The 17907-nt window shown below is 58.0% G+C and overlaps 1 protein-coding gene across 1 annotated transcript in view; it reads right to left on the bottom strand.

The window, feature by feature from the left end:
• Positions 1–17907, bottom strand: part of LOC131591037 (1-phosphatidylinositol 4,5-bisphosphate phosphodiesterase beta-3-like) — a 117425-nt gene that overhangs the window by 15614 nt on the left and 83904 nt on the right. The window contains exons 20-23 of the mRNA XM_058861466.1: positions 9347–9508; positions 7102–7201; positions 4222–4326; positions 2020–2111 (exon numbers count right to left, since the gene is read on the bottom strand). Coding sequence (XP_058717449.1) covers positions 2020–2111; positions 4222–4326; positions 7102–7201; positions 9347–9508 — 459 coding nt within the window. The remainder of the gene's footprint in view (positions 1–2019; positions 2112–4221; positions 4327–7101; positions 7202–9346; positions 9509–17907) is intronic.

Raw genomic sequence — 17907 nt, 5'->3', positions numbered from 1 at the left:
GGTTTTGGGGTCCCCCCGCAGTTTTGGGGTCCCCCCTGTCTCACCTCTGTGTCCCCCAGCAGTTTTGGGGTCCCCTGTCCCATTTTTGGGGTCCCCCCGTCCCATTTTTGGGGACCCCCTGCAGTTTTGGGATCCCCCCTGTCCCGTTTTTGGGGTCCCTGTCCCGTTTTTGGGGTCCCCCCGCAGTTTTGGGATCCCCCCTGCAGTTTTGGGGTCCCCCCTGTCCCATTTTTGGGGTCCCCCCCTGTCTCACCTCGCTCTCCCCCTGCAGTTTTGGGGTCCCTGTCCCATTTTTGGGGTCCCCCCTGTCCCATTTTTGGGGTCCCCTGTCCCATTTTTGGGGTCCCCCCAGCAGTTTTGGGGTCCCCCCTCTCACCTCGCTGTCCCCCCTGCAGTTTTGGGGTCCCCCCTGTCCCATTTTTGGGGTCCCCCTGTCCCAGTTTTGGGGTCCCATTTTTGGGGTCCCCCCCATTTTTGGGCTCCCCTGTTCCATTTTTGGGGTCCCCCCTGTCTCACCTCTGTGTCCCCCCGCAGTTTTGGGGTCCCCCCTGTCCCATTTTTGGGGTCCCCCGGCAGTTTTGGGGTCCCCTGTCCCATTTTCGGGGTCCCTGTCCCATTTTTGGGGTCCCTGTCCCATTTTTGGGGTCCCTGTCCCAGTTTTGGGGTCCCCCCTGTCTCACCTCGGGCTCCCCCCGCAGTTTTGGGGTCCCCCTGTCCCATTTTTGGGGTGCCCCCCTCTCACCTCGCTGTCCCCCAGCAGTTTTGGGGTCCCCCTGTCCCATTTTTGGGGTCCCCCCGCAGTTTTGGGGTCCCTGTCCCAGTTTTTGGGGTCCCCCCCTCTCACCTCTGTGTCCCCCAGCAGTTTTGGGGTCCCTGTCCCATTTTCGGGGTCCCTGTCCCATTTTTGGGGTCCCCTGTCCCATTTTTGGGGTCCCCCCGCAGTTTTGGGGTCCCCCCTGTCCCATTTTCGGGGTCCCTGTCCCATTTTTGGGGTCCCCCTGCAGTTTTGGGGTCCCCCCCGCAGTTTTGGGGTCCCTGTCCCATTTTTGGGGTCCCCCCGTCCCATTTTTGGGGTCCCCTGTCCCATTTTCGGTGTCCCCTGTCCCATTTTTGGGGTCCCCCCGCAGTTTTGGGGTCCCCCCTGTCCCATTTTTGGGGTCCCCCCGCAGTTTTGGGGTCCCCCTGTCCCATTTTTGGGGTCCCTGTCCCATTTTTGGGGTCCCCCCGCAGTTTTGGGGTCCCTGTCCCATTTTTGGGGTCCCCTGTCCCATTTTTGGGGTCCCCCCTCTCTCACCTCGCTGTCCCCCAGCAGTTTTGGGGTCCCCCAGCAGTTTTGGGGTCCCCCCTGTCCCAATTTTGGGGTCCCCTGTCCCATTTTTGGGGTCCCCCCGCAGTTTTGGGGTCCCCCCAGCAGTTTTGGGGTCCCCCCTGTCCCATTTTTGGGGTCCCCCCAGCAGTTTTGGGGTCCCATTTTTGGGGTCCCTGTCCCATTTTCGGGGTCCCCCCTGCAGTTTTGGGATCCCCCCTGTCCCATTTTTGGGGTCCCCCCCCCATTTTTGGGGTCCCCCTGTCCCAGTTTTGGGGTCCCTGTCCCATTTTTGGGGTCCCCCTGCAGTTTTGGGGTCCCCTGTCCCATTTTTGGGGTCCCCCCCGCAGTTTTGGGGTCCCCCCTGTCCCATTTTTGGGGTCCCCCCTGTCCCATTTTTGGGGTCCCCCCTGTCTCACCTCGGTGTCCCCCCGCAGTTTTGGGATCCCCCCTGTCCCATTTTCGGGGTCCCCCCTGCAGTTTTGGGGTCCCCCCTGTCCCAGTTTTGGGGTCCCTGTCCCATTTTTGGGATCCCCCCTGTCCCATTTTTGGGGTCCCCCCGCAGTTTTGGGGTCCCCCCTGTCCCATTTTTGGGGTCCCCCCGCAGTTTTGGGGTCCCCCTGTCCCATTTTTGGGGTCCCCCCGCAGTTTTGGGGTCCCCCTGCAGTTTTGGGGTCCCCCCTGTCCCGTTTTTGGGGTCCCCCCTGTCTCACCTCGGGGTCCCCCATCAGCGCCCGCAGCCGCCGCTGGCGCTGCCCCAGCAGGCTCAGGTGTCGGATGGGGTTACTCAGGGCCTCGGCGTAATCTGGGGGACCCCAAAAAATACCCGGGGGGTCACCCCAAAATCCGGGGGGACCCCAAAAAATACCCGGGGGGACCCCAAAATCCGGGGAACCCCAAAAACACTCGGGGAGTCCCCAAAACATCCAGGGGTCACCCCAAAATCCGGGACACCCCAAAAAATACCCGGGGGGGTCCCCAAAACATCCAGGGGTCACCCCAAAATCCGGGGGGACCCCAAAAACACCCGGGGTCACCCCAAAATCTGGGGATCCCCCAAAAATATCCGGGGGTCACCTCAAAATCCGGGGGGACCCCAAAACACCCGGGGGTCACCCCAAAATCCGGGGGGACCCCAAAAACACACCCGGGGTCACCCCAAAATCCGGGGGGACCCCAAAAAAATACCCAGGGGTCACCCCAAAATCCGGGGATCCCCCAAAAATATCCGGGGGGACCCCAAAATCCGGGAGTGACCCCAAAACACCCGGGGGTCACCCCAAAATCCGGGGGACCCCAAAACACCCGGGGGGACCCCAAAACACCCGGGGTCACCCCAAAATCCGGGGGGACCCCAAAAACACCCGGGGTCACCCCAAAATTCGGGGGGACCCCAAAAACACCGGGGGGTCACCCCAAAATCTGGGGGGACCCCAAAACAGCCGGGGGGTGACGGGGACACCCCGGACTGGGGGAGACCCCCCCGAATTGGGGGAACCCCCCCCAAACGGCCCCGGAACCCCCCCGGAACGGGGGAACCCCACGGGGAGGAGCCCCCAGAGCCCCCCCAGGTGAGACTCGGGTACCCCCAGGTGTCCCCAGGTGTCCCCAGGTGTGTCCCCAGGTGTGTCCAGGTGTGTCCCCAGGTGTCCCCATGTCCCCCCAGGTGTCCCCAGGTGTGTCCCCAGGTGTGTCCCCAGGTGTCCCCAGGTGTCCCCAGGTGTCCCCAGGTGTGTTTTGGGTGTCCCCAGGTGTGTCTCAGGTGTCCCCAGATGTGTCCAGGTGTGTCCAGGTGTCCCCAGGTGTGTCCCCAGGTGTCCCCAGGTGTCCCCAGCTGTGTTTTGGGTGTCCCCAGGTGTGTCCCCAGGTGTCCCCAGCCCCCCCAGGTGTGTTTTGGGTGTCCCCAGGTGTCCCCAGGTGTGTTTTGGGTGTCCCCAGGTGTGTCCAGGTGTGTCCAGGTGTGTTTTGGGTGTCCCCAGGTGTCCCCAGGTGTCCCCAGGTGTCCCCAGGTGTCCCCAGGTGTGTTTTGGGTGTCCCCAGGTGTCCCCAGCTGTCCCCAGGTGTCCCCAGGTGTCTCAGGTGTGTCCCCAGGTGTGTTTTGGGTGTCCCCAGGTGTCTCAGGTGTGTCCCCAGGTGTGTTTTGGGTGTCCCCAGGTGTCCCCAGGTGTCCCCAGGTGTGTCCCCAGCCCCCCCAGGTGTCCCCAGGTGTCCCCAGGTGTCTCAGGTGTCCCCAGGTGTCCCCACCTCGGTGTCCCAGCGGGACGTGGTCACAGGCCCGGGTCAGCAGCTGTCCCCAGGTGTGTCCCCATGTCCCCAGGTGTGTCCCCAGCCCCCCCAGGTGTGTCCCCATGTCCCCCCAGGTGTCCCCAGGTGTCCCCAGGTGTCCCCGGGTGTGTCCCCAGCCCCCCCAGGTGTCCCCAGGTGTCCCCATGTCCCCCCAGGTGTCCCCAGGTGTCCCCAGGTGTCCCCAGGTGTCCCCAGGTGTCTCAGGTGTCCCCAGGTGTGTCCCCAGGTGTCCCCACCTCGGTGTCCCAGCGGGACGTGGTCACAGGCCCGGGTCAGCAGCTGTCCCCAGGTGTGTCCCCATGTCCCCAGGTGTGTCCCCAGCCCCCCCAGGTGTGTCCCCATGTCCCCCCAGGTGTCCCCAGGTGTCCCCAGGTGTCCCCGGGTGTGTCCCCAGCCCCCCCAGGTGTCCCCAGGTGTCCCCATGTCCCCCCAGGTGTCCCCAGGTGTCCCCAGGTGTGTCCCCATGTCCCCCCAGGTGTCCCCAGCCCCCCCAGGTGTCCCCAGGTGTCCCCAGGTGTCCCCACCTCGGTGTCCCAGCGGGACGTGGTCACAGGCCCGGGTCAGCAGCTGTCCCCAGGTGTGTCCCCATGTCCCCAGGTGTCCCCAGGTGTCCCCAGGTGTGTCCCCACCTCGGTGTCCCAGCGGGACGTGGTCACAGGCCCGGGTCAGCAGCAGCAGCGCCGGCAGCAGCAGGGGTTGGTTGCTCTCATTGCGCAGGGGAACGTAATGGTACCCTGGGGACCCCCACTCAAATTGAGACCCCCACTCACCCTGGGGACCCCCACTCACCCTGGAGACCCCCACCCAAATTGGGACCCCTCCTCAAATGGGGACCCCTCCTCACCCTGGAGACCCCCACTCAAATTGGGACCCCTCCTCAAATTGAGACCCCTCCTCAAATCGGGACCCCCACCCGAATGGGGACCCCTCCTCACCCTGGAGACCCCCACCCAAATTGGGACCCCCACTCAAATGGGGACCCCTCCTCACCCTGGAGACCCCCACTCAAATTGGGACCCCTCCTCAAATTGAGACCCCCACTCACCCTGGAGACCCCCACTCGAATGGGGACCCCTCCTCAAATGGGGACCCCCGCCCGAATGGGGACCCCTCCTCACCCTGGAGACCCCCACCCAAATTGAGACCCCTCCTCAAATGGAGACCCTTCCTCAAATCGGGACCCCCACTCACCCTGGGGACCCCTCCTCAAATGGGGACCCCCACCGAATCGGGACCCCTCCTCACCCTGGAGACCCCTCCTCAAATTGAGACCCCCGCCCAAATGGGGACCCCACTCACCCTGGAGACCCCCACCCAAATTGGGACCCCCACTCAAATGGAGACCCCCACTCACCCTGGAGACCCCCACCCAAATTGAGACCCCTCCTCAAATGGGGACCCCCACCCGAATGGGGACCCCCGCCCGAATGGGGACCCCCACTCACCCTGGAGACCCCCACTCAAATGGGGACCCCCACTCAAATGGGGACCCCTCCTCAAATCCGGACCCCCATTCACCCTGGAGACCCCCACCCGAATTGAGACCCCTCCTCAAATTGAGACCCCTCCTCACCCTGGAGACCCCCACCCAAATTGAGACCCCTCCTCAAATGGGAACCCCCACCCAAATTGGGACCCCCGCCCGAATGGGGACCCCCACTCACCCTGGAGACCCCTCCTCAAATTGAGACCCCTCCTCAAATTGGGACCCCTCCTCACCCTGGGGACCCCCACTCACCCTGGAGACCCCCACCCAAATTGGGACCCCCACCCAAATCGGGACCCCCGCCCGAATGGGGACCCCTCCTCACCCTGGAGACCCCCACTCAAATTGGGGACCCCCACCTATTCGGGACCCCTCCTCAAATTGAGACCCCCACTCACCCTGGAGACCCCCACTCAAATTGAGACCCCCATTCACCCTGGAGACCCCCACCCGAATGGAGACCCCTCCTCAAATGGGGACCCCCACTCACCCTGGAGACCCCTCCTCACCCTGGAGACCCCTCCTCAAATTGGGGACCCCCACCCAAACCGGGACCCCCATTCACCCTGGAGACCCCCACTCAAATTGAGACCCCTCCTCAAATCCGGACCCCTCCTCAAATGGGGACCCCTCCTCAAATGGGGACCCCCACCCAAATTGAGACCCCTCCTCAAATGGGGACCCCTCCTCAAATTGAGACCCCTCCTCACCCTGGAGACCCCCACCCAAATTGGGACCCCCATTCACCCTGGAGACCCCCACCCGAATTGGTACCCCCACCCAAATGGGGACCCCCACCCGAATGGAGACCCCTCCTCAAATGGGGACCCCTCCTCAAATGGGGACCCCCACTCACCCTGGAGACCCCCACTCACCCTGGAGACCCCCACCCGAATGGGGACCCCTCCTCAAATGGGGACCCCCACCCGAATGGGGACCCCTCCTCACCCTGGAGACCCCCACCCAAATCGGGACCCCCACCCAAATTGAGACCCCCACCCGAATTGAGACCCTTCCTCAAATGGAGACCTCTCCTCAAATGGGGACCCCTCCTCAAATGGGGACCCAATTTGGGTCCCCCACCCCAATCGGGACCCCTCCCCAAATTGGGGACCCCCGTGTGGGGGCTGCACCCCCCAAGTGCCCGTGACGGGAACGGGGGGGGGGTGGGGCTGGGACTGAACCCCCCCCAGGGACCCCCCTGAGCCCCTCCCCCCCATCCCCCCTATCCCCCTGCCCATCCCCCATCCCCCTCACCTGTCCCCCTCACCTGTCCCCTCCCCCATCCCCCCTATCCCCCTGCCCATCCCCCATCCCCCTCACCTGTCCCCCTCACCTGTCCCCTCCCCCATCCCCCATCCCCCCATCCCCCCTCCCCCATCCCCCCTCCCCATCCCCCTCACCTGTCCCCTCCCCCATCCCTCCCATCCCCCCATCCCCTCCCCCATCCTCCCTGCCCATCCCCCATCCCCCCTGCCCCTCACCTGTCCCCCCTCACCTGTCCCCATCCCCCATCCCCCTATCCCCCATCCCCCCTCCCCCATCCCCCCTATCCCCCTTGCCCATCCCCCATCCTCCTCACCTGTCCCCCCTCACCCGTCCCCATCCCCCATCCCCCCATCCCCTCCCCCCTCCCCCATCCCCCCCATCCCCCCTGCCCATCCCCCATCCCCCCTGTCCCTCACCTGTCCCCATCCCCCATCCCCCCATCCCCCCTGCCCATCCCCCATCCCCCCTCCCCCATCCCCCTCACCTGTCCCTTCCCCCATCCCCCATCCCCCCTCCCCCATTCCCCTCACCCGTCCCCATCCCCCATCCCCCCATCCCCTCCCCCATCCCCCATCTCCCTCTCCCCCTCACCTGTCCCCTCCCCCATCCCCCCTCCCCATCCCCCCGCCCCTCCCCCACCTGATCTCAAGGTCGCCACGGGCAGCACGCGCTGGCCCAGGAGCCCATCCCCCCTCCCCCATCCTCTGCCCATCCCCCCCCGCCCCTCCCCCACCCCCCCCCGCCCCTCCCCCACCTGATCTCAAGGTCGCCACGGGCAGCACGCGCTGGCCCAGGAGCCGCCCGCCCTCCTCATAGGCGGCCACACGGAGAGAGGCGAGAGCCGGGAGCACCACCTGGGGACAGGGGACACACCTGAGACACCCAAAACACACCTGGGGACAGGGGACACACCTGAGACACCTGGGGACACACCTGGGGACACCTGGGGACACACCTGAGACACACCTGAGACACCCAAAACACACCTGGGGACACCCTGAGACACCTGGGGACACACCTGGGGACAGGGGACACACCTGGGGACACACCTGAGACACCTGGGGACACCCAAAACACACCTGGGGACACCTGGGGACACACCTGAGACACCTGGGGACAGGGGACACACCTGGGGACACACCTGAGACACCTGGGGACACACCTGGGGACACACCTGAGACACACCTGGGGACACCTGGGGACACCTGGGGACACACCTGGGGACAGGGGACACACCTGAGACACCTGGGGACAGGGGACACACCTGAGACACCTGGGGACACCTGGGGACACTGAGGACACACCTGGGGACACCTGGGGACACTCTGAGGTGCCCCAGTAACTCCAGGGGTTCTCCTGCCGGTTTTGTCCCAAAAATCCCCATTTTTTCCCCAGAAAGTGCTGGGCTGTTTTCTACCAGTTCATCCCAGTTTGTCCCAGTTCATCCCAGTCTCTCCCAGTCTGTCCCAGTTTATCCCAGTTCATCCCAGTCTGTCCCAGTTTGTCCCAGTCCATCCCAGTTTATCCCAGTTTATCCCAGTTCATCCCAGTCTGTCCCAGTCTGTCCCAGTCTGTCCCAGTCCATCCCAGTTTATCCCAGTTTGTCCCAGTCCATCCCAGTTGGTCCCATTTGGTCCCAGTTCATCCCAGTCTGTCCCAGTTCATCCCAGTTTATCCCAGTCTGTCCCAGTTTGTCCCAGTCCATCCCAGTTTATCCCAGTCCATCCCAGTCTGTCCCAGTTTGTCCCAGTCCATCCCAGTTTGTCCCAGTTTGTCCCAGTCTGTCCCAGTTTATCCCAGTCCATCCCAGTTCATCCCAGTTTGTCCCAGTCCATCCTGGTCTGTCCCAGTTTCCCCAGTCCCTCCCAGTTCCCTCCCAGTCCGTTCCCAGTTCCCCCCAGTCCCTCCCAGTCCGTCCCAGTTCCCCCCAGTCCATCCCAGTCCGTCCCAGTTTCCCCCAGTCCCTCCCAGTCCCCCCCAGTCCATCCCAGTCCCCTCCAGTTCCCTCCCAGTTCCCTCCCAGTCCGTCCCAGTCCCTCCCAGTCCATCCCAGTTTCCCCAGTCCCTCCCAGTTCCCTCCCAGTCCCTCCCAGTCCCTCCCAGTCTATCCCAGTCCCTCCCAGTCCCTCCCAGTCCCCCCCAGTCCATCCCAGTCCCCCCCAGTCCGTCCCAGTTCCCTCCCAGTCCCTCCCAGTTCCCTCCCAGTCCCTCCCAGTCCCTCCCAGTCTATCCCAGTCCCTCCCAGTCCCTCCCAGTCCCCCCCAGTCCATCCCAGTCCCCCCCAGTCCGTCCCAGTTCCATCCCAGTCCATCCCAGTTCCCTCCCAGTCCCTCCCAGTCCATCCCAGTCCATCCCAGTCCCTCCCAGTTCCTCCCAGTCCGTCCCAGTCCCTCCCAGTCCCCCCCAGTCCATCCCAGTCCCTCCCAGTCCCCCCCAGTCCCTCCCAGTCCATCCCAGTCCCTCCCAGTCCATCCCAGTTCCCCCCAGTCCGTCACAGTTTCCCCAGTACCTCCCAGTCTCCCCCAGTTCCCTCCCAGTCCGTCCCAGTCCATTCCCAGTCTGTCCCAGTCCATCCCAGTCCCTCCCAGTCCATCCCAGTTCCATCCCAGTTCCCTCCCAGTTCCCTCCCAGTCCATCCCAGTTCCCTCCCAGTCCATCCCAGTGTCCCCAGTCCATCCCAGTTCCCTCCCAGTCCGTCACAGTTTCTCCAGTACCTCCCAGTCTCCCCCAGTTCCCTCCCAGTCCGTCCCAGTCCATTCCCAGTCCGTCCCAGTCCATTCCCAGTCCCTCCCAGTCCATTCCCAGTCCGTCCCAGTTCCCCCCAGTTCCCTCCCAGTCCCTCCCAGTCCGTCCCAGTTCCCCCCAGTCCATCCCAGTCCGTCACAGTTTCCCCAGTCTCTCCCAGTCCCTCCCAGTTCCCTGCCAGTCCATCCCAGTCCCTCCCAGTCCATCCCATTTCCCTCCCAGTCCCTCCCAGTCCATCCCAGTTCCCCCAGTACCTCGTTGAGCACCAGGGGCTCCTCGTCCCACACGGGGTTGAAGGGATTCCCTTGGCTGGTCCTGGTGCGGCAGCGGCGCCGCGTGTCCACGGGGAGCCCGAACACCTCCAGCTCCACAAACACCCCACAGCGGCGATCGGAGAGAAACTGACCCGACAGCACCTGGGGCAGCCAAAAAACCCCAAACTGACCCCAAAAACACCAAAAACTGACCCCAAAAACCCCAAATCTGAGCCCAAACCCCCCAGCGGTGCCGCGTGTCCACGGGGAGCCCGAACACCTCCAGCTCCACAAACACCCCACAGCGGCGATCGGAGAGAAACTGACCCGACAGCACCTGGGGCAGCCAAAAAACCCCAAACTGACCCCAAAAACACCAAAAACTGACCCCAAAAACCCCAAATCTGAGCCCAAACCCCCCAGCGGTGCCGCGTGTCCACGGGGAGCCCGAACACCTCCAGCTCCACAAACACCCCACAGCGGCGATCGGAGAGAAACTGACCCGACAGCACCTGGGGCAGCCAAAAAACCCCAAAAACTGCAAAAACCGACCCCAAAAACCCCAAACTGACCCCAAAAACACCAAACTGACCCCAAAAACCCCAAATCTGAGCCCAAACCCCCCAGCGGCGCCGCGTGTCCACGGGGAGCCCGAACACCTCCAGCTCCACAAACACCCCACAGCGGCGATCGGAGAGAAACTGACCCGACAGCACCTGGGGCAGCCAAAAAACCCCAAACTGACCCCAAAAAACACCAAAAACTGACCCCAAAAACCCCAAATCTGAGCCCAAACCCCCCAGCGGCGCCGCGTGTCCACGGGGAGCCCGAACACCTCCAGCTCCACAAACACCCCACAGCGGCGATCGGAGAGAAACTGACCCGACAGCACCTGGGGCAGCCAAAAAACCCCAAACTGACCCCAAAAACACCAAAAACTGACCCCAAAAACCCCAAAAACACCAAAAACTGACCCCAAAAACCCCAAATCTGAGCCCAAACCCCCCAGCGGCGCCGCGTGTCCACGGGGAGCCCGAACACCTCCAGCTCCACAAACACCCCACAGCGGCGATCGGAGAGAAACTGACCCGACAGCACCTGGGGCAGCCAAAAAACCCCAAACTGACCCCAAAAACACCAAACTGACCCCAAAAACCCCAAATCTGACCCCAAAAACACCAAAAACTGACCCCAAAAACACCAAAAACTGACCCCAAAAACATCAAAAACTGACCCCAAAAACCCCAAACTGACCCCAAAAACACCAAAAACTGACCCCAAAAACACCAAACTGACCCCAAAAACCCCAAATCTGAGCCCAAACCCCCCAGCGGCGCCGCGTGTCCACGGGGAGCCCGAACACCTCCAGCTCCACAAACACCCCACAGCGGCGATCGGAGAGAAACTGACCCGACAGCACCTGGGGCAGCCAAAAAACCCCAAACTGACCCCAAAAACCCCAAACTGACCCCAAAAACCCCAAAAACTGACCCCAAAAACCCCAAATCTGAGCCCAAACCCCCCAGCGGCGCCGCGTGTCCACGGGGAGCCCGAACACCTCCAGCTCCACAAACACCCCACAGCGGCGATCGGAGAGAAACTGACCCGACAGCACCTGGGGCAGCCAAAAAACCCCAAACTGACCCCAAAAACACCAAAAACTGACCCCAAAAACCCCAAACTGACCCCAAAAACACCAAATCTGACCCCAAAAACCCCAAACTGACCCCAAAAACACCAAACTGACCCCAAAAACACCAAAAACTGACCCCAAAAACCCCAAATCTGAGCCCAAAAACACCAAAACTGACCCCAAAAACCCCAAATCTGACCCCAAACCCCACAGCGGCGATCGGAGAGAAACTGACCCGACAGCACCTGGGGCAGCCAAAAAACCCCAAAAACTGCAAAACTGACCCCAAAAACCCCAAAAACTGACCCCAAAAACACCAAATCTGACCCCAAAAACACCAAACTGACCCCAAAAACCCCAAACTGACCCCAAAAACCCCAAATCTGACCCCAAAAACACCAAACTGACCCCAAAAACCCCAAACTGACCCCAAAAACACCAAAAACTGACCCCAAAAACACCAAACTGACCCCAAAAACCCCAAACTGACCCCAAAAACCCCAAATCTGAGCCCAAACCCCCCAGCGGCGCCGCGTGTCCACGGGGAGCCCGAACACCTCCAGCTCCACAAACACCCCACAGCGGCGATCGGAGAGAAACTGACCCGACAGCACCTGGGGCAGCCAAAAAACCCCAAAAACTGCAAAACTGACCCCAAAAACCCCAAAAACTGACCCCAAAAACCCCAAACTGACCCCAAAAACACCAAAAACTGACCCCAAAAACCCCAAACTGACCCCAAAAACCCCAAATCTGAGCCCAAACCCCCCAGCGGCGCCGCGTGTCCACGGGGAGCCCGAACACCTCCAGCTCCACAAACACCCCACAGCGGCGATCGGAGAGAAACTGACCCGACAGCACCTGGGGCAGCCAAAAAACCCCAAAAACTGCAAAACTGACCCCAAAAACACCAAAAACTGACCCCAAAAACCCCAAATCTGAGCCCAAACCCCCCAGCGGCGCCGCGTGTCCACGGGGAGCCCGAACACCTCCAGCTCCACAAACACCCCACAGCGGCGATCGGAGAGAAACTGACCCGACAGCACCTGGGGCAGCCAAAAAACCCCAAACTGACCCCAAAAACACCAAATCTGACCCCAAAAACCCCAAACTGACCCCAAAAACCCCAAACTGACCCCAAAAACACCAAACTGACCCCAAAAACACCAAAAACCTCAAACTGACCCCAAAAACACCAAACTGACCCCAAAAACCCCAAACTGACCCCAAAAACCCCAAACTGACCCCAAAAACACCAAACTGACCCCAAAAAACACCAAACTGACCCCAAAAACCCCAAACTGAGCCCAAAAACCCCAAACTGACCCCAAAAACACCAAAAACACCAAAAACTGACCCCAAAAACCCCAAACCGACCCCAAAAACCCCAAAAATTGACCCCAAAAACCCCAAATCTGAGCCCAAAAACACCAAAAACTGACCCCAAAAACACCAAAAACTGACCCCAAAAACACCAAAAACTGACCCCAAAAACACCAAATCTGACCCCAAAAACACCAAACTGACCCCAAAAACACCAGAACTGACCCCAAAAACCCCAAACTGACCCCAAAAACACCAAACTGACCCCAAAAACACCAAACTGACCCCAAAAACCCCAAATCTGAGCCCAAAACCACCAAACTGACCCCAAAAACACCAAAAACTGACCCCAAAAACACCAAAAACACCAAAAACCCCAAACTGACCCCAAAAACCCCAAATCTGACCCCAAAAACCCCAAACTGACCCCAAAAACACCAAACTGACCCCAAAAACCCCAAACTGACCCCAAAAACACCAAAAACTGACCCCAAAAACACCAAATCTGACCCCAAAAACCCCAAACTGACCCCAAAAACCCCAAATCTGACCCCAAAAACACCAAAAACCGACCCCAAAAACACCGAACTGACCCCAAAAACCCCAAATCTGAGCCCAAAAACACCAAACTGACCCCAAAAACACCAAAAACTGACCCCAAAAACCCCAAACTGACCCCAAAAACACCAAAAACTGACCCCAAAAACCCCAAACTGACCCCAAAAACACCAAATCTGACCCCAAAAACCCCAAACTGAGCCCAAAAACCCCAAAAACTGACCCCAAAAACACCAAAACTGACCCCAAAAACACAAAAACTGACCCCAAAAACACCAAAACTGACCCCAAAAACCCCAAAAACTGACCCCAAAAACCCCAAATCTGACCCCAAAAACACCAAAAACTGACCCCAAAAACACCAAACTGACCCCAAAAACCCCAAACTGACCCCAAAAACACCAAACTGACCCCAAAAACACCAAAAAACCCCAAAAACCCCAAACTGACCCCAAAAACCCCAAACTGACCCCAAAAACCCCAAACTGACCCCAAAAACCCCAAACTGACCCCAAAAACACCAAAAACTGACCCCAAAAACACCAAACTGACCCCAAAAACACCAAAAACTGACCCCAAAAACACCAAACTGACCCCAAAAACCCCAAACTGACCCCAAAAACACCAAAAACCCCAAACTGACCCCAAAAACACCAAACTGACCCCAAAAACACCAAAAAACCCCAAAAACCCCAAACTGACCCCAAAAACCCCAAACTGACCCCAAAAACCCCAAACTGACCCCAAAAACACCAAAAACTGACCCCAAAAACACCAAACTGACCCCAAAAACACCAAACTGACCCCAAAAACCCCAAACTGACCCCAAAAACACCAAACTGACCCCAAAAACCCCAAACTGACCCCAAAAACACCAAACTGACCCCAAAAACCCCAAACTGACCCCAAAAACACCAAACTGACCCCAAAAACACCAAACTGACCCCAAAAACACCAAACTGACCCCAATAACACCAAATTGACCCCAAAAACCCCAAACTGACCCCAAAAACACCAAACTGACCCCAAAAACACCAAAAACCCCAAACTGACCCCAAAAACACCAAACTGACCCCAAAAACACCAAAATTGACCCCAAAAACACCAAACTGACCCCAAAAACACCAAACTGACCCCAAAAACACCAAACTGACCCCAAAAACACCAAATCTGAGCCCAAACCCCACAGCGGCGATCGGAGAGAAACTGACCCGACAGCACCTGGGGCAGCCAAAAAACCCCAAACTGACCCCAAAAACACCAAATCTGACCCCAAAAACCCCAAAAACACCAAAAACTGACCCCAAAAACCCCAAACTGACCCCAAAAACCCCAAACTGACCCCAAAAACACCAAAAACACCAAATCTGACCCCAAAAACCCCAAAACTGAGCCCAAAAACACCAAAAACACCAAAAACTGACCCCAAAAACACCAAAAACACCAAATCTGACCCCAAAAACCCCAAATCTGAGCCCAAAAACACCAAAAACTGACCCCAAAAACACCAAACTGACCCCAAAAACCCCAAACTGACCCCAAAAACACCAAACTGACCCCAAAAACCCCAAATCTGACCCCAAAAACACCAAACTGACCCCAAAAATCCCAAAACTGACCCCAAAAACACCAAAAACACCAAAAACCGACCCCAAAAACACCAAATCTGACCCCAAAAACACCAAAAACCCCAAAAACACCAAACTGACCCCAAAACCACCAAAAACTGACCCCAAAAACACCAAACTGACCCCAAAAACACCAAAAACCCCAAACTGACCCCAAAAACACCAAACTGACCCCAAAAACCCCAAACTGACCCCAAAAACACCAAACTGACCCCAAAAACCCCAAATCTGACCCCAAAAACCCCAAACTGACCCCAAAAACCCCAAATCTGACCCCAAAAACACCAAACTGACCCCAAAAACACCAAACTGACCCCAAAAACACCAAAAACTGACCCCAAAAACCCCAAATCTGACCCCAAAAACCCCAAACTGACCCCAAAAACACCAAATCTGAGCCCAAACCCCCCAGCGGCGCCGCGTGTCCACGGGGAGCCCGAACACCTCCAGCTCCACAAACACCCCACAGCGGCGATCGGAGAGAAACTGACCCGACAGCACCTGGGGCAGCCAAAAAACCCCAAAAACTGCAAAACTGACCCCAAAAACACCAAAAACTGACCCCAAAAACCCCAAAAACACCAAAAACTGACCCCAAAAACCCCAAATCTGAGCCCAAACCCCCCAGCGGCGCCGCGTGTCCACGGGGAGCCCGAACACCTCCAGCTCCACAAACACCCCACAGCGGCGATCGGAGAGAAACTGACCCGACAGCACCTGGGGCAGCCAAAAAACCCCAAACTGACCCCAAAAACACCAAAAACTGACCCCAAAAACCCCAAAAACTGACCCCAAAAACACCAAACTGACCCCAAACCCCCCAGCGGCGCCGCGTGTCCACGGGGAGCCCGAACACCTCCAGCTCCACAAACACCCCACAGCGGCGATCGGAGAGAAACTGACCCGACAGCACCTGGGGCAGCCAAAAAACCCCAAACTGACCCCAAAAACACCAAAAACTGACCCCAAAAACACCAAAAACTGACCCCAAAAACCCCAAATCTGAGCCCAAACCCCCCAGCGGCGCCGCGTGTCCACGGGGAGCCCGAACACCTCCAGCTCCACAAACACCCCACAGCGGCGATCGGAGAGAAACTGACCCGACAGCACCTGGGGCAGCCAAAAAACCCCAAACTGACCCCAAAAACACCAAAAACTGACCCCAAAAACCCCAAATCTGAGCCCAAACCCCCCAGCGGCGCCGCGTGTCCACGGGGAGCCCGAACACCTCCAGCTCCACAAACACCCCACAGCGGCGATCGGAGAGAAACTGACCCGACAGCACCTGGGGCAGCCAAAAATCCCCAAACTGACCCCAAAAACACCAAAAACTGACCCCAAAAACACCAAAAACACCAAAAACTGACCCCAAAAACCCCAAATCTGAGCCCAAACCCCCCAGCGGCGCCGCGTGTCCACGGGGAGCCCGAACACCTCCAGCTCCACAAACACCCCACAGCGGCGATCGGAGAGAAACTGACCCGACAGCACCTGGGGCAGCCAAAAAACCCCAAACTGACCCCAAAAACACCAAAAACTGACCCCAAAAACCCCAAAAACTGACCCCAAAAACCCCAAACTGACCCCAAAAACACCAAACTGACCCCAAACTGACCCCAAAAACACCAAACTGACCCCAAAAACACCAAACTGACCCAAAAACACCAAACTGACCCAAAAACCCCAAACTGACCCCAAAAACACCAAAAACTGACCCCAAAAACACCAAATCTGACCCCAAAAACCCCAAACTGACGCCAAAAACCCCAAACTGACCCCAAAAACACCAAAACTGACCCCAAAAACACCAAAAACTGACCCCAAAAACCCCAAACTGACCCCAAAAACACCAAACTGACCCCAAAAACCCGAAAAACCCCAAAAACACCAAAACTGACCCCAAAAACACCTAAAACACCAAAAACACCAAAAACTGACCCCAAAAACCCCAAATCTGACCCCAAAAACCCCAAACTGACCCCAAAAACCCCAAAACTGACCCCAAAAACACCAAACTGACCCCAAAAACCCCAAATCTGAGCCCAAAAACCCCAAACTGACCCCAAAAACACCAAAAACTGACCCCAAAAACCCCAAACTGACCCCAAAAACACCAAAAACTGACCCCAAAAACCCCAAACTGACCCCAAAAACACCAAACTGACCCCAAAAACACCAAAAACACCAAACTGACCCCAAAAACAACAAAAACTGACCCCAAAAACCCCAAACTGACCCCAAAAACACCAAACTGACCCCAAAAACACCAAATCTGACCCCAAAAACCCCAAACTGACCCCAAAAACCCCAAACTGACCCCAAAAACACCAAAAACTGACCCCAAAAACACCAAATCTGACCCCAAAAACACCAAAAAACCCCAAACTGACCCCAAAAACCCCAAATCTGACCCCAAAAACCCCAAAAACCCCAAATCTGACCCCAAAAACACCAAACTGACCCCAAAAACACCAAAACTGACCCCAAAAACACCAAAAACTGACCCCAAAAACACCAAAAACACCAAAAACACCAAACTGACCCCAAAAACACCAAAATGACCCCAAAAACCCCAAACTGACCCCAAAAACACCAAATCTGAGCCCAAAAACACCAAACTGACCCCAAAAACACCAAACTGACCCCAAAAACACCAAACTGACCCCAAAAACCCCAAAAACTGACCCCAAAACCACCAAAAACCCCAAATCTGACCCCAAAAACACCAAAAACCCCAAACTGACCCCAAAAACACCAAATCTGAGCCCAAAAACACCAAACTGACCCCAAAAACACCAAACTGACCCCAAAAACACCAAACTGACCCCAAAAACCCCAAAAACTGACCCCAAAAACACCAAAAACACCAAAAACTGACCCCAAAAACACCAAATCTGACCTCAAAAACCCCAAACTGACCCCAAAAACCCCAAAAACCCCAAATCTGACCCCAAAAACACCAAAAACCCCTAACTGACCCCAAAAACACCAAACTGACCCCAAAAACACCAAATCTGAGCCCAAAAACACCAAACTGACCCCAAAAACACCAAAAACTGACCCCAAAAACACCAAAAACTGACCCCAAAAACACCAAAACTGACCCCAAAAACACCAAAAACTGACCCCAAAAACACCAAACTGACCCCAAAAACACCAAACTGACCCCAAAAACCCCAAAAATGGTCCCGGTGCAATTTTGGCCCCTTTTTTCCTATTCCGGCGCCGTTTTGGTGCCATTTGGTGCCATTTGGTGCCATTTTGAGCCCATTTAGGGCCGTTCCGGTGCCGTTTTGGGGCCATTTTGGTGCCATTTTGGTGCCGTTTGGGCCCATTTTGGGCTGTCCCGGTACCGTTTGGTCCGTTTTGGGGCTTTTTGGGGCCGTTTGGGCCCATTTGGGGCCGTTTTGGTGCCATTT

This window comes from Poecile atricapillus, chromosome 37 (assembly GCF_030490865.1).
Source record: "Poecile atricapillus isolate bPoeAtr1 chromosome 37, bPoeAtr1.hap1, whole genome shotgun sequence".
Classification (NCBI taxonomy): Eukaryota; Metazoa; Chordata; class Aves; order Passeriformes; family Paridae; genus Poecile; species Poecile atricapillus.
This window is presented reverse-complemented; position numbering and strand designations above follow the sequence as displayed.